Source organism: Ixodes scapularis, unplaced genomic scaffold (assembly GCF_016920785.2).
Source record: "Ixodes scapularis isolate PalLabHiFi unplaced genomic scaffold, ASM1692078v2 PGA_scaffold0__279_contigs__length_252992795, whole genome shotgun sequence".
Classification (NCBI taxonomy): domain Eukaryota; kingdom Metazoa; phylum Arthropoda; class Arachnida; order Ixodida; family Ixodidae; genus Ixodes; species Ixodes scapularis.
Genome location: NW_024609835.1, coordinates 43,650,943 through 43,666,135, shown reverse-complemented (window position 1 = coordinate 43,666,135; position 15,193 = coordinate 43,650,943). Strand labels below are relative to the sequence as shown.

General features: G+C 47.8%; 1 protein-coding gene across 1 annotated transcript in view; it reads left to right on the top strand.

The window, feature by feature from the left end:
* The window catches only part of LOC8042786 (mucin-5AC), a 60,091-nt gene that overhangs the window by 32,794 nt on the left and 12,104 nt on the right, over nucleotides 1–15,193 (top strand). The window contains exons 4-5 of the mRNA XM_042291776.1: nucleotides 2,150–2,304; nucleotides 10,008–10,138. Of these exons, the coding sequence (XP_042147710.1) occupies nucleotides 2,150–2,304; nucleotides 10,008–10,138 (286 nt within the window). The remainder of the gene's footprint in view (nucleotides 1–2,149; nucleotides 2,305–10,007; nucleotides 10,139–15,193) is intronic.

Below are 15,193 nucleotides of genomic sequence, written 5' to 3'. Positions count from 1 at the left end.
ATTCCTTTTTTCCCTATCTGTCAACGAATGGAATCACTTGCCGCAAAACATTGTACTCCACTATAGTGTATAACATTTTCTCATTAACTTGGAAGCGCATCTGTCGACATAGGCTTGCATACCATTATATTCAAGTGCGGATTAAGAAAACAAAAACAAAAAAGCTTTCGGTATGATGTATTACCTTACAACAATACCTAACGGGATTAGTAGTATTGGAAGTAAATAAATAAATAAATACAATTATCTTGTGGCCGCTGCGTGGATCTGACGATTCCCAAACACCACAGTCAGTGTGCGGTTGTCTCGGCTTGCGCAACAGATATTTCGATGCTCCTGGAATTAATTTCCTTGCTTCAGTAAAAGTAACTCTGACAGGAATAAGTGTCAAAAGCTGACACGCTAGTCGCCGCAAGTGAAGTAAGAACGATATGTTGGGAGACTCGGGCTGCTTGATTCTGTGCCATACCCATTAGCCAATTTTTAATGCGAAAGCATTAACTGTCCCATAGAGCGAGCTGACGTCATCATTTTGAAGCGCGCAAACGTCACCTAGTTTCCTCAATCTCAAAGGAGCGAAGTAAAGTTGATGGATTTCGCCTTCGGTTCCATTGGCCGCTGCGCTCGTCAGTTTCCACGACCGCTCACCCCATGGCGCTGCGTGTCCATTAGCGCGCCGTTAATACGGAGCGTCAAGCACGCGCACTGAGCAGCGACGAAAAGTACGCAGCAGACAAAAAAGGGAAAGGACGAGCGGTTTGCATGCTTTCGCACTCACAACTCATAAAACGTGCTTAAATGTACATCGAGCTTTTTTTTTTTTTTTTTTTTTTTTTTAGACATTTTTGCTGAAAGCCACTTCAATTTCGCTTTGCTTTCTTTTCACGTAGGATTTTCGGTATTTCGGATTGATTGCCGACGGCACTCTCAGTGAAGTTGTCTCTAGTGCGCCGCCAGAAATCTCTTCATTCATGTCTCTCAGTAACTCATGCTCGGAGACAGCACTTGGGCATGAACTTGAGCTTAATTCACAAGCACGGGACACAGAAGGTGTCTCACACAGACGTGCGACGCAATTATGGTACACCATGTCGGTATCCCTCACTGCTATAATGCATTGGAGGGAAGGGGCGGGGCTGAGCTCAGCAGATCCATGTTCAGGTCCTTCGCAGAGCGAAAACGTTCATTTCAATATATCTTCTTTTTATGGCGACCATCGTAGTCAGCGCAGGACACTGGACTAGAAATGGAAAAGTTGGCCGGTGATCAAACCGGACAGGGTCAACTGCGACTGTAAAAGGCTGGAGCAGGAAACGTCAATGCCAGCTGCGTTGCTGTGACAGCAGGACACCTCTGGTCCTTTTAAAGGACCTTGTTTGAGTGGTTTTTAACAGTGGTGACGATCGAGTTGGAAAATTCCTCCTTAGGATAAGAACACGACTATAACCTCAAGAACAAAAGTAAAAAAGAAGTCGTGCTCCACGTGGAGCATTACTAATTTCCCTCTTCATTTTAATTGTTAAGAGATATGTAGGTGAACTTTAGATAAGATATGTGTTATCTTATCAAGACGTACACGTTCTAAACACCAAAAGCGTCGCTTTCGGTGTTTGGACAGATATGCTGCAGCTATGGCTTTGTTGATCGCTTTAACCAATATTTGCCATCCTTCGTTTCTTTACGACTGCTGCTACAAACGCGTTCGCCACGTGTCAGTTAGTTTGCTGCAAACTTTCGAGACGAATGATTATTCCCTTCATTACACCTCCTGGACCCCAACCGTTAAACTCGAAATTTGTTTCACTTATACAACCAAGAAAAGAAACATTTTTAAGAAAAATAAGTTTTCCGTAATATTCCATTTTTATTTCTCAGACGACCTTCAGCACCCCCCCCCCCCCCCCCCCGCAAAAAAAAAAAAAAAAAAAAATAATAATAACAATAATTACAAAAATTATTCCCGATAGACTTTGGTAACCATGTCACGTGTTGGGACTTACGCGATCTATAAATTAGGCTATGAGAATGCTCAGAAGACCGGCTAGCAGGTGTGCCTTCTTTCCGTTCCCGATGCCTTCATGCTTGCTCGTAGCCCGCATGCTATTTAGGCGTCGCACTGACGCGTCGTGTGCCCCGTTTTGTGACGCAGCCCCGGGAGCATCATCGTGGACTACTTCGTGCTGTTCCACCAGAGGCGCGAGCCCGTAGTGCCCACGTCACTCATCGAGGCGTTCAACTCCCACCTCGGCGTCAACGGCTCGATCGGGGAATTCACGCTCGACCCGACCTACACGCAGTTCGAAGGTGAGCTGGTGTCCGTCCAGGTTGCACCATTTTATTATTACTAATAATAAAAATATAATAATAATACTTTTATTTTGAACTCAAAATACACGAGTGTTAGCGGGTCCGTCAAAGCCTGCAGTGCCTTGTGGGCGGGAATTCGGGAAGTCGCCGAAGCGAGGAAGCAAAGTAGGAACTTCGAGAAGCCAACCCCCCCCCCCCCCCCAACACACACACACGCACACACAACATACATTCAATACTGCATTTAATAATAATAATGATGATAATCCGCGGTCGGATCACTGACAGGACAAAAAACATGTTCGTGATATAGATGGAATTATTTAATGACGGCAGGGCCAGGCGAGCGGTGGTCGCACCCAATACATGCCTTGACGTGCTCCGTACCTATTTGGCAATAAGAGTATTACACGATAATATCCAGGAAGAAATATGAATGTATTTGGAGAAACTAGGGATCTTAAAAGCGACACAGGCTACTTCCTAACTATACTCTGTTGCAGGTTAAGAAGAGCAGGACAAGCCCCTCCCACAAAGCCCTCCACTCTTTCCACTTTAGCCGAGGGAACGCTGGAGAGCAGGAAAACACCAATCATGGCATGCGAGAGCTTTGGGAGGGGGGCTTGCCCTGCTTTTCTTAACATGCAACAGACTATAGGGCAGAAAAGAGAGAGCGTGATAAGGAGAAATGGAAAAGAAAAGAAATTTAAACTACGGGTATTACCTTGCAAGATTCTTAGTCATTGTTATTTTATCGTTCTCTGTGTGATTGCCCTGGCAGTCGCTGGAAAGATACGAACGTTAAGGCTATCAGAATCGCCCCTTTTTTTTTTAGCGTGGTACCGCCGCGGTGAGTTCCTCACCGAAACCCAAACATTCTGAGTCGAATACAGCGCTCCATCCTTGACGTCTGTGGTCTTAACGGCAAATAAACCACACCGCATCCAACGGGAGAGCCGCCCGAAAAAAAGCTAAGTGAGCCGGCCGGCCGACATCCTTTCGAGGATGTCGGCCGGCTCGTAAAATCACATTGGCGTAATACCATAAAGAAAGAAGGCCGCTCCGGCAAACAATATTACGGCTTTTCTTTATGTCCCAGAACGCCGCGTCAACGAGGCTCCTCGTTGGGCCACGACGCTGGGTGTTTCGAAAGCTTCTTTCCTTTTCTCGATAAGCGCGATGTCCTCACCGAAGCCTTCGTGGAGTGCTAAGTCCGAGAAAGTGCGACTCATGCGTTGCCGCATTTTTATACGCTGCCAACGAGGGACCTCGCTGCTTTCGAAAGCGGTAACTGACGGCGTGACGGGAGCATGGTTGCTGCAACGGTCTGCGAACAAACTTATTGCTCACGCCTCTTTCCCTCCCGCACTGCGACTCATGAAACCGAATCAGGCGTGCCTTTTATGCCTCCACAGTAACGTCTTCGACGATTCGTCTGCGCCGTATCTGTTGGCCAGCCTCGGTCTTCTTCGCTCTGACTGGTCCACGTTTTATTGCCTCCTTTCACTTCTTCGGCCATCTTCTTCGGAGGCATCATATCTCTTGCGCTTGAGTCGTCTCTGTCTCAATGCGATTTATTCCGGCGGTAACCGGAGTGCGTTCGTGGTGTTTGGAACCCAACGCTGACAGACTCTGGTGTGCCGATCTACGGGCGGAGCAACGGCTCGTTTCTGTGGAGAGCGATGAGAAACGCACGAGGCTATACTATCCGAGCACATATTAGGTTATAGAAAGACAAGATAGATCGACCATGGCCGGTGAAAGCGTCGTCGGGTACCCATAGTGATCGAAGGCTGCAGGAAGCAACTAAAGGGGAAGCCGGCATGCGCTCAACAAAACACAGTACCCTTGTGGCGACAGTTTTCTATGCGAAATACGTTCATATTATAACGCTTCTCTGTATATAGTTTAATCTAATATATCAGAAGCGTGTGCCGTCAGTTCGCCATTTTGTTGTGACTTATTATTTCCCGAGAACGCGGAGGAAAATGCTGATCAAAGGCAGTGCTTAGCAGACGAGCTTGCATTCGTAAACATTATGCCGGCCAAATTAACATGACACTCCTTCTCTTTTGCTCTATTATCTCTATCATTATATTAATTATTTTTAATACAACTTAAGTTTTCTAGTTTTTTACTTTTTTTGAAAGGACATTAACGGAACGTATATCACTATATCAATACCAATAGCTAAAATTAGCAGTTGTTTTTAAAGACGATGTTCTGTCATGGAAGGACAATTATGACATCAATGAAGCACCGTAATTGGACTGTTGACACCGGCAATATTCTTATATATTTCAAAATTCTTCATTTAGAGCAAGTTAACAATGAACGAAACAAGACTGCTTCGAGAATTCCTGTCATTATCTCGCTCGCCGGTGGAAGAATTACGACAAAAGTTGCTTTATTTTGAGAGAGGAAGCGAGAGAGGAAGTATTTTACGTGTGATGAAACAACCACACCTGAAAGCTCAATTGTTCGAGCAACGAGAAACGAAACATTGTTTAATCGTCAGCTCAAGGATCCTCTTACGTGATATAAGCATCTCCCACCGTTAGCGAGCATCTTCACCAGAACAATGTATTCTGTAATCCCTGGCTCCGCCGTAGCCACAAAGATGGCGGCCAGGCTGTCTTGAAAAGGCACGCGGGACAACAGAAACAAGACGCACGCGCTCTCTTCCAAAGGAGTCCATTACCGCTGACATCCGAGCAGGGCATCTAGCGCAGCATCCGTCCTTCACCTAAGAGCTCGATCGATGGCGAGCCCTCTCCAAGGCAGACGCCTTAAGACAACGCAAGGGGAAGCACAAACACACACGGGGCAAGTTCACTTGGACCCGACCCACATCTTTCCCTCGACGAAGGCAACACCCGCAGGGGCACCGGGTATCCAGGGGGGCTCCGACGCTAAGGCAGTCGCCGTGCGCAGAGCTTCGTCGGCTTCCGGAGCGGGCAAGCCGAGTGCCGGCGGGGCGATCCCTCTGGGAGATGCTCGGGAAGTCCGATAGAGCGGGCCGTTTTGGGCAACGCGTTGCCTTCCCCCCTCTTCCCGCCATCGGCCTCATTATCGCCGACCACGGATGCTGGCCACGTACAAAGTCCCCAGTCCGTAAGCAGCCGCTCGCAGAGTCCGTGCCTCTGAAGAGACGGCGGACCGGCGCAAGGGCTAATGCGATTCCGTGCCCGCGCGTTTATTACCGGCACAGAAAACGCGGACACACAGAGATCTCCCTCCGCTCCCTCTCGAGCTCACGAGGGTGCACCTCGATAGAGTTGCGCCGGCATCGTGTCCGCTCAGGAGGCTTCGTTTTGGGGGAACAAAAGGGGTTATTTGGCTCACGTAATTCGGTTCAGTTAACTTTTCTTGTGAGATACTGTCTGCGGGCATGATTGCCGGCTTTTGGACTGGTTGATTGAAGAAAGTTATTCGTTCTCTGCAAACAGAGACAAGGCGACGTATCGTGGGTGCGCTCTGTATGAAGTATCCCCCCAATACTCACTGATACTTTTCTTGTTTTCTCAGCTGGAAGTGAGCACCCCGCCGGGTAAGAACACCAATCGAGTTTTTGCTGTATTCACTTCATGGCATCAAACTCATCGTTAAAAGAAAAACTGCGTTTGGTTGGTTTCTTCAAAATGAGAATGTTCCTTTTATGAAGACGCTTTAAAGTAGGCCAACTTTTCAACAACCTTGCGGCAACAGCCAGCTTTTTACATGTACACTAACAGCTCCATGTTATTACCGTATGTGTAAAGGGTAGCACAGACACTTCACTGGTACAGTGTGACCCAAACTTAAGGCCACCAAGGTAATTACTCAACATCACAGAGGAGTCGCCGGCAACGTCGACAATCGGTCAGTTGCCAAACCGCCTGGACTAACCTCCTATGCTCGGGCACATTGACTCGGCAGTTGGAAAGTGACCGGATACTTGGGGCGGTACTCAGGATCCCGGCTTGACTCATTCACTCCAATTGGAAACGATCTGTACGCATTCACTGTCGAGAGAGGCACGCTTATATATGACGGCCCAGAGCTGCCATTTCCAAGCCTCGGTCTTGAATGGCCGGCGCCTGAATGTCGTTGGCATCCACATCAACGCGAAGGCAGCCTTCAGCCATCCTTGGCCGACGCGTTTTATGGGAGGGATTCTGCTCCGCCTTTCATCGCGCCTCAATGTCGGGAATGTCTTTCCCTTTATTAATCCCCGTGCTCGAGACAGCTCGCGTGGACGTCCGAGGGGCGCCTGACAGCGGGACGCGCCATTGTCTCCGTGAGGGCCGTCCTTTGTGTTATACAGGATTCCTGCGGCGAGAAGTTGCTGCAGCAGATTTAGTTATTGTCGTAACAGCGCCAGTGAAGCTTTCTTCTTTTCTGTCTCGTCGTTCCCGCCGGTTCGCTCGTGGATGGCGGCGACTGGCTGTCCGGATGACTGATACCGAATTCGTCTACAAAAAGAGCGCGAAAACAAAAGAAGATGCATAATTTTCTAACAAAACATGCCAGTCAGCAATAAATGTCTCCATAAAAATGACAGCTCAGGCGGCATTCACATCGGGGAGAAATCCCGGAGATATCTCCGCGGAGCGCGCACCACGTGACGAAAACGTCACGCTTTGGCGACGCGGCGCGGTGACGGAGGGAATGCTCGGACGGCCGCCAAACAGGGACATACAGTCCCTGTTTGGCTGCGAATGAGATTGCTTTTAAGGATAATGTGTCGTTAAAAGCTTTATTGCTAAATGCTCTGCTCCGGTGCAAGAGCAGAAACTACTAAAATCGGCTGTTCACGTTAACATCCCTCCCGCCGTCACCTTGTCCGTGCGAACGACGAAGATGAGGAAAGGCTCGCGCTCGCAATAACGTCACGCACATTCCTATGCGGATTTCTCCCCCGCGTGAATATCGCTTGAAGAGTCGAAGAAAACGCGATAAAAACACAAACAATTAAAAATACGCAAGAAAAAAACATTACTTCCGGAGAAAGGGTGCAGAGCGAGGTGTTAATTCAATGTATCATCATAATGCGTGAAATATAGCGAGAGCTTGTACCAGCAGAAGTATGGTAGGGTGCCGCGAGAAAGCAGTATAGCGTACGAAGCAGTGAAAAAACAAAAGCAGTTTCGTAATAGAGTTACCGAAGGGGGTTGCTTGATTGCGAGCGATCGAAAACAGAGCCCCACAAGCGACCCCTTGACGAGGAGCTCACCACGTTTTCTGCGGCCGTCCTGCACATATATACTACTCTCCTCGCTGTTATTAGTTTACGTGGGGCTCGCAGCATTCCAGCGGAGAGAGAGCACCAAACTTGTTCTTTTCTTTTAATACATCGCCACATCTTTCACTCCTTCCTTCCTGCGGCAGGAGTGATTGATAATCAGTGCTTCATCTTCCTGCCAGGTGTCGAAGTATCGATCTTCTTGGTTGGAAGCGACTAGGAAGCGATCTCTACGCCATTCTTTTTTGTGTCGAACTCTTTTTATTTTCATTTAAGCGCCGCCAAACTTACTAAAACGGGCCTGGTGGTTCGTCTCTTTGACGTATACCGCAAACTAATTTTCTCGCTGAAACTATTTCTATATCTATAGGATCGAAAAATTTGATTTTAATATCCCCTTATCTCCGTGTGCTTTGCGACGGTTCTTGCGGAGTATTACGTAAGAGCGAACACAATAAGGCGCACTCATGTGTGATGACAAACTGCGTTTGGATAAGAATGACAACAAAATGTCAGTCTCATTTTGCCTCCAATCTCTAGAAACGAGGGCAAACTGGGAGCCAATCGTTTATACCACATCGTTCAGTGTTGCGGAGGGTGCAATTTTTGGAGTTCATTGGTTTATAGTTGAAACAGCGAAAGTACGCTGATCCTCAATATAAAACGATAATAAGGCTACACAACAAGCCTCGTATACTCGTAAACTTAGAGGAACCGAGAAACAATTTCCCTTCGTAGTTTCTAGCGAATAATTAGTGCCCATAATTTTTTTCTTCGCGCTAGCTGCTAGGCTGTAGGATAGAAGAGTACTAGTCGCTACACCGCAGGCTGTGTGCGCTTCACGCTTTAACGTCCTTACGATGAACCACAGCGAACGTCACAAACCATCGTAGCCAATCCAGCGTGGTTAATGTATCACGCGCGGCTCACCTGTCGCTACACATTTGTCGAAGGTCCACTGACAGGCACGCAGCATTTCAGTGGCTCGTGGCTTCCTATATGGTTCATCCTAAATTAAGATGAAACAGAGTACAACAGTCGCATTTCACTGGCTAAATTTCTCATATACAGCGGGAACCAATGGCGCCATGCTATGGTAGACCTGACCTCACAATGTTTAAATACCTAACCTCCATTTTTTTTATTTTTTTTTTTTACCTTTTTGAATAAAATATTGCATTTCTGTGGGGGTTTGTTTTGTTTTTAGTCGTGAAAATTGCTGCACTATAGTAGTGAATGTGGCGTTGTGTTCTGCGGTGACACTGCTAAGTTGCTGCTGAAAGCGGTTCCGCTCCTCACATATTTATGTATAGGGACATACGAATCTACCATTACACGATATCGGGTTTCTCGGGAAACACCCAAAGCGTACAAACTCTACACTACTTTGGATTAAGAAAAGCTGAACGAGACTTTTGTCAGATTGCGGGAAGACCTCTGAACTCATGGCAAGAACAAGAGGTCACGTGTTCTGGAGACTATTTGGGCTGCCGATGTTCATCCCAATCATCGCGTAGATTAGCGGTGCTCATAGTGTGTGCTCAGCACCGGGCAATGCTAAAAGTTTAATGAATTCCGCAGCCACAGTGATTGGTCGCAATCCCAAATACTCGTCGACGCACTGATTGTGCCGAAGCGCAAAACCAAACGATGAAGAAATGTTCGTGTCCAGTTAGTGAACTGGATTTGTTCGGCGTGAGTGCGACGTCAAATTGAACACGTGGGTTAACAGCCGTGCAGAACTTGCGAAATGTTCACAAGTGTTGCACGGCGAAAATAACGTTTCCTGCAGCCGACTCCAGCCGTTACCTGGTTGAGTAGAGGATTCCAAACGTACATCCGAGACATAATCCGTCTTACACACTCGGCAAAAAAAAACAACAAAAAAAAACGGTTATGTTATTTGATTTTTTTAGCAGATATCGCCTCCGTATTAAACTGTTTCCAGGAACGAACGCGACCTCTTCGAAATCCTGAACGCTAAAAAGCTTTTAAAACCGACCAAATGTCACTGAAAACGAAATGTCCAAAAATCTTCTTACGTTCTCGCGTTGGTTCGGACAGCGCTTAAGCCGGCCGAGAAAATCCGGCCACCGAAATCAGAGTTACCATCCGGTAGGAACCTGGAAAGAAAACTTCGCGTGAAGCTTATTCGAAGATGTATTCGAAGAATTTATTCGTGGAATCTATTGGAAAAACTTGTTCAAAGAACTGAATCGCTGTAGCAATACATAAGGTCATTGATTTCTACCCCCCACCCTCCCCCCCCCCCCCCCCCCCACACACACACACACTCCTAGGCTGAGTCCCTCTTAATGAAGTACAGAAACCTGCCCCGAAATTTATAATAAGCCCCCTCTCCCCCAGATTGACAGTCCTGGATAAACCCCTGCGCGACGCTACTGCTTCTCTAGGGGGGCAGCGTCCAGCAAGCGAGTCATCCCGTCGTAATTTCGCGACTTGACGTCTCTTCCAGTTGTTGGCGTGGTGAGGCCCAAGCCGCTGGCTTCCTCGTCCGCAGAGCCCCCGATTCCCCAGTGGGCCATTGCCGTGATCGTCATCGCTACAGCGTCGCTCATCTTCATCGTGCTCTTCGGGGCCGTTACGGTAAGTGCGGGGGGCTCCCACGCGGACCTGGCATCACCCCAGGGGAATGTCCGTCGACCCTTAGGTCGGCTCTTTGACCGGGGCTGTAAGACAAACAAGGCGCTTGCCGACACGAGGACAACAAAAGATGAAGAAAGCCTCTGGGGAGAGATTACCTGAAGCTTGGTTTGTCCTTACCCTGAAAGGGTTGGTGTAAGTTAGAGACACCGTGGCGCCAATTTTGGAGAGGCCAGCAGTGTAAACTATGTTCCACTGTAGCGCGAACTCCTCAGAATGCGAAGAGCAGCTCCGAAAGCGCGAGGTCACGGCGTTCGTACTTCGTAGCCTTTCCGTTCACGTCTTATTGTCAGCTTACCGTGATCTTGTACTCTTAGTCTGCATGTATGCGATTCTGTACCTTCGTCCAGCCTTTGGTCGGGTTTTGACTTATAATGACACAAGGTGTAATGCACCTTAGAGTAACATTAGACGTACAGTCAAGCTGGCGAGATATATAAGTAAGCGATGACGTTGTCTTGGGGAAATGGTTCGACCTATTAAAGAAGCACTAAAGTGGAGTTTGAGATCGTCTTTTTCTGGCGCAAGTTCAACCTAAGCTTCCCAAAACACCAAAATATTATTGCGAAATGCCCCTTTTCTTGAGATAGATCTCAGAAAAAGGGAGGCATGTTGAAACGCTAAGCAACATTTTAACAGAAAAAGAAGGCCACTCATGGAAGTGTTTTTGTTTTTGTTTTCAGAGTACTTAGGGCGTATAGTTTGCGTCGTAAGATATATATATATATATATATATATATATATATATAATAAAATTCATTTTAGCGTCCTTTGAACGTGTATATATATATATATATATATATATAATAAAATTCATTTTAGCGTCCTTTGAACGGTACGGACAACTCGAAGCATTAACCATTCTGCGAAAAAAAGAGCGAAGAATGTCAATGCTAAACCGGCAATAGCTTGAGGCGACAGCCAATCTGTCGCAAAAGAAGAGCGAAGGATGCCGTCGTAATGGTCGCATTCTGTACGCGTGTTCCAGCATTTTTTCGTAACATTAAGTGGGGAATAATCAGGAAGAGAGGAGGACCGAGTCGTCAGCCACGCGTTATTGCCCTCGTCCTCTAGTTCTTAAAACGTCGCTTGCACCACGCCCTACAGGCGTGGCTTAGTGCACTCACACTTCTTGCTTTCTAATCGCTTATTCGGCCTTGAAAAATGGTCGGAAGCAGTTTTCTCTTTTATGTCATTGTTTTGGAAACGGTTTCCTAATAAAATAGATTGCAGCACAGCCTGAAGGTAAAACTAGGAACTGTCGAACTTAACGAACGTCGTTTGCGTTTCGCATCCTTTGGACGCCCTTGGCTTCCGCGAGACGATGGAAATGACGGGACACAACAGCCGCACTCCGTCGTCAGTGGGACTCTTGAGGACTCTCCTCCAGAACAGACGCCTTCGGGCGAGTCCCAAGAAACAATGAAAGACTCGGCGTGCAATCTCCTCTCTCGAGTCCCACGGGCGTCTCAAGGACCAGAAAAGGAAGGCAATCTAAACGCTCGTCTTCCGTTTCCGCTAACTTCCGGGAGGAACTCGTCAAGTCCGCTCCGATGCTCCGGCTCCTTTAAGACTCGCTTCCGGACTTGGCCAGCGGATCCCGCGACGAGGACGAGAACCGCCTCGAGTGTTTGCGCTGCCGCTGTCGGACTTCGAAAGGAACGCCATTTTCGTGGGTGGGTTGGGGACGCGAAACCCGAACCCCACTTACGTGGCCCCTGGCGCTAGTCGTCGTTGGTACTCCCTGTGCGTGCGATTCGGGCACACCAAGGAAATTTGCTGAGCGGCTTGAACCGCGGAGGTGTTAAGAGGTTAAAGGATCCATGAAACGATGTTTCTACTTGCGCTAAATAGGACTTAGAATCATCCCCTAACGTTAATAACTGAATAAACTTGCGTTCGTATTTCCTTCTAAACAATAGCAGTCGCAAAAAAAAAATTACACCATCTTCCCGAGGGGAACCATGGGGTGATGCGGAGCATCGTTCCATCACACTTCATCGGAAGAACGGAGTGAAGTGGAGTCAACAGCGGTGAACTGAACGCGCGCAGAAATTGGTTTGCTCTTTATGTTTATACAGCCTTGATGGAGATGCGCCTCAACGGGTAATCGGTCTCTTAGCTGTAGATGAGAAATTTAGCCAGTGCAGTACAACCGCTAACCTGGGATTCTCAACGTGCATCACGCAGTAGTCATCACACGAACGTGTGCCGGTACGAAACTCATCCAGATCGAAACGGGCGGGGGTAGCGGGGACTCGAACCCGGGAGGTTCCCAGCGCAAGCTTTCGCTCCACGCTCCGAGCTGAGACGCGTTAGCCCACTCGGCCACTTCCTCCCCTTGAACGCGCGCAGCGCGCTACCGCTGCTTATATTCAAACTTGAAGGAGAGGAAACTAGAGGAGGAGAGTTGCGCCTGCGCGCGCGGTGTGAGTAGAAGCGAACGCAGCTGTTGAAGAGAGAGAGAACGCACGCGCAGCTGTTGGAGAGAGGGACGCAGCTGGTAGCTGCGTGCACTTCGCGCAGCTGTTGGAGAGAGAGAGAACGCACGCGCAGCGAGGAGAGTTGCGCATGCGTAGTGTGAGTGCGGACTACGACGCCGCGGGACATAGCCCAAGCAAGAGATGCTCCGCATCTAAAAAAATTCTAGAAATATAGGCATCGTTTATTCCCTCAACTCGAAGCCAGAACAAGCGGCCACGTGGCCTGATGCCTACCCTATGCCGCTAACGTTAATCATAGCCACGCCGCTTGGGTTGGGAAAAATGAAAACGCGTGCTGAGCGGAGTGCTCACGCAGTTCTCGTGTCCAATTCATAGCCTCAGCTTGACTGTCGTCAGGCGGGTGATCTCGAGCCCACAATTACGTCATCAGGGTTTCCGAAGGCAAGACTGAAAGAAATAGTTCCCTTTTATTCTCGCACTTTCACCGCGCCAAAGAAGCTTCTGAATCAGTGGCGGTCTGTGCGAGTATACGTGGGTCAAACTAGGACCAGTACGCCTCTGCAAAGTCATGACATTTCAACCCGATATCGTTTAAGGGCCCCTTTAAATTGTTCGAACTGTAACACGTCGTAAAAACAAAACAAAACAAAAACATTCATATATCAAACAACTAAAAAAATCGATAGCTAAGATTTGTGAGGCTGTCGTCGCCCTAATCGGGTGAGTATGTAGTATGTATCTAGTAGCTCAGCGTAGTTATTTGTCGTCTCTTAGGTTAGCCTAACACACTTGTTGCTATGGCTATGTTCCAAATCTTACCCGAGTAACCTGTCTCCTACGTCAGCGGGTAATACCACGTGACATCGCGAGTAAACGATCCGCGACTTGATTTTGGAAATGCCGGGATAATCACCTGGATACTACGCGGATTGGCTTCGTCTTGGGCTGCGGCAAAATGAAAACACAGATGCGATGGCAGAAAATACCAGAAGAACCTTTTGATTATGGAGAAAGCGTTCGAAGAGACGACAATATTAATGACTGCGCGGTGTTTTCTGAAGTGACTCCACGAGCTCCTTTGGCTCACTTTCCTTTTGGACTGTATATTGAGATCAAAATTATTTACTCCTTTCAGTTAAACATCAAACATTTGTTTTATTAATCAGCGCGATCGCTGCAACTCTAGTCCAAGTGCCCTAAACGCTTATGTTCCAAGCATCGTAATTTTCACCGATTACGTTTTGCAGAAATTGCTTCCACACGGTGTAGCGCTACAGCGCAGGGGGCTTTTCCAACAGCTATATATAACTTACGTTCGCTTTGACGCGAATATGATTACAAAATCACAAAGAAAACTTCCAAGGCGCTATAGGCAATTTCTTGGGGAGGGAGATGGGGAGGGGTTGTTGATTCATCATATACATGAAATATTCGAAGCCTTCACTGCTTTACAAGCGTTATTCTCTCATTACACACACACTGATAATGTGGAACGACTTCCACATTATCTACTGTGTTCGAGCATTTTCAGCCTTGAACGTGAGATTACGGAATTCCCTCTAACGCCGAAGACGAAGATGCGGAGAAGCTCCTGTTTACGCTCGCACTTTGATAATAACGTCAGGTATACTTTCCCGGGGAAGGTGCACGGCCTGTATCTGGTGCTGTCAATTTCTGCGTTGAAAACAGCCAATCACAATACCCACACATAAGTGGCTGCACCTCACTCTTTGTTATTTCGAACGTCCGCCACCAAAGCCAACGGAGCAAGCGAGCTTTAACGGCCGGCGCAGAAAGCAGACGACGAACAGATCACGTGACGTATTTACTCGACTTGATCCGATGTTACCCCCCGATCGAGGAGGGTAGCGTGAGTAATTACTCCGGACTAAACAACCGGCTTCTGGAACGCGAGTTCTAACGTAAGCAAGTAAGCACGAGTAAGTTTTGAAACGCCAGATTACGAAACCTTTACTCCGGAATCGGATCGAGTAAGTTTTCGAACACAGCCTACGACAATTGCTGGATCGCGCTTCACCACTCCGCGAGTGCGGCCACCGGATGGCCATTTTGCATGTAGCTAAAGCGACTTCTTGAAGCGTTGCAGAGGCTGGGCGGAAGCGTGCTGAAGACATGTTTTCTACTCGTTCGTCGTCATTCACCGCAGAAGTTTTTTTTAAAACCTTGAGCACGGTGATCATTTCTTTTGAGAACACGCAGAAAGTTCAACGAAAAAGCAGTACCGCAGGAAAAGAGGTACAAATCGTTGAACGCAAGTCTTGCCAGTTTAGCGGCGTGATCAAAGCTTCCTTGGCACGCCGAAATGCTGCGTCTCTGTGCCTTCGCACGCTTGAATACCGATTAAGAATCGACGCCGGGGCAAGGTTTTCAAGGTCTGTCGCGCGTAGATGTCTGCATAATTTATCAGCCACGGAGTTCTGGATCGTCCAGCTGTTCCGGCGAGTTGCTAACAATAAAGTTCCCCGTGGAAATCGCGAAGACGACTTTAAGGGACCAGATCACATCGCCACTTATTTGAACATTTGAACCAGGG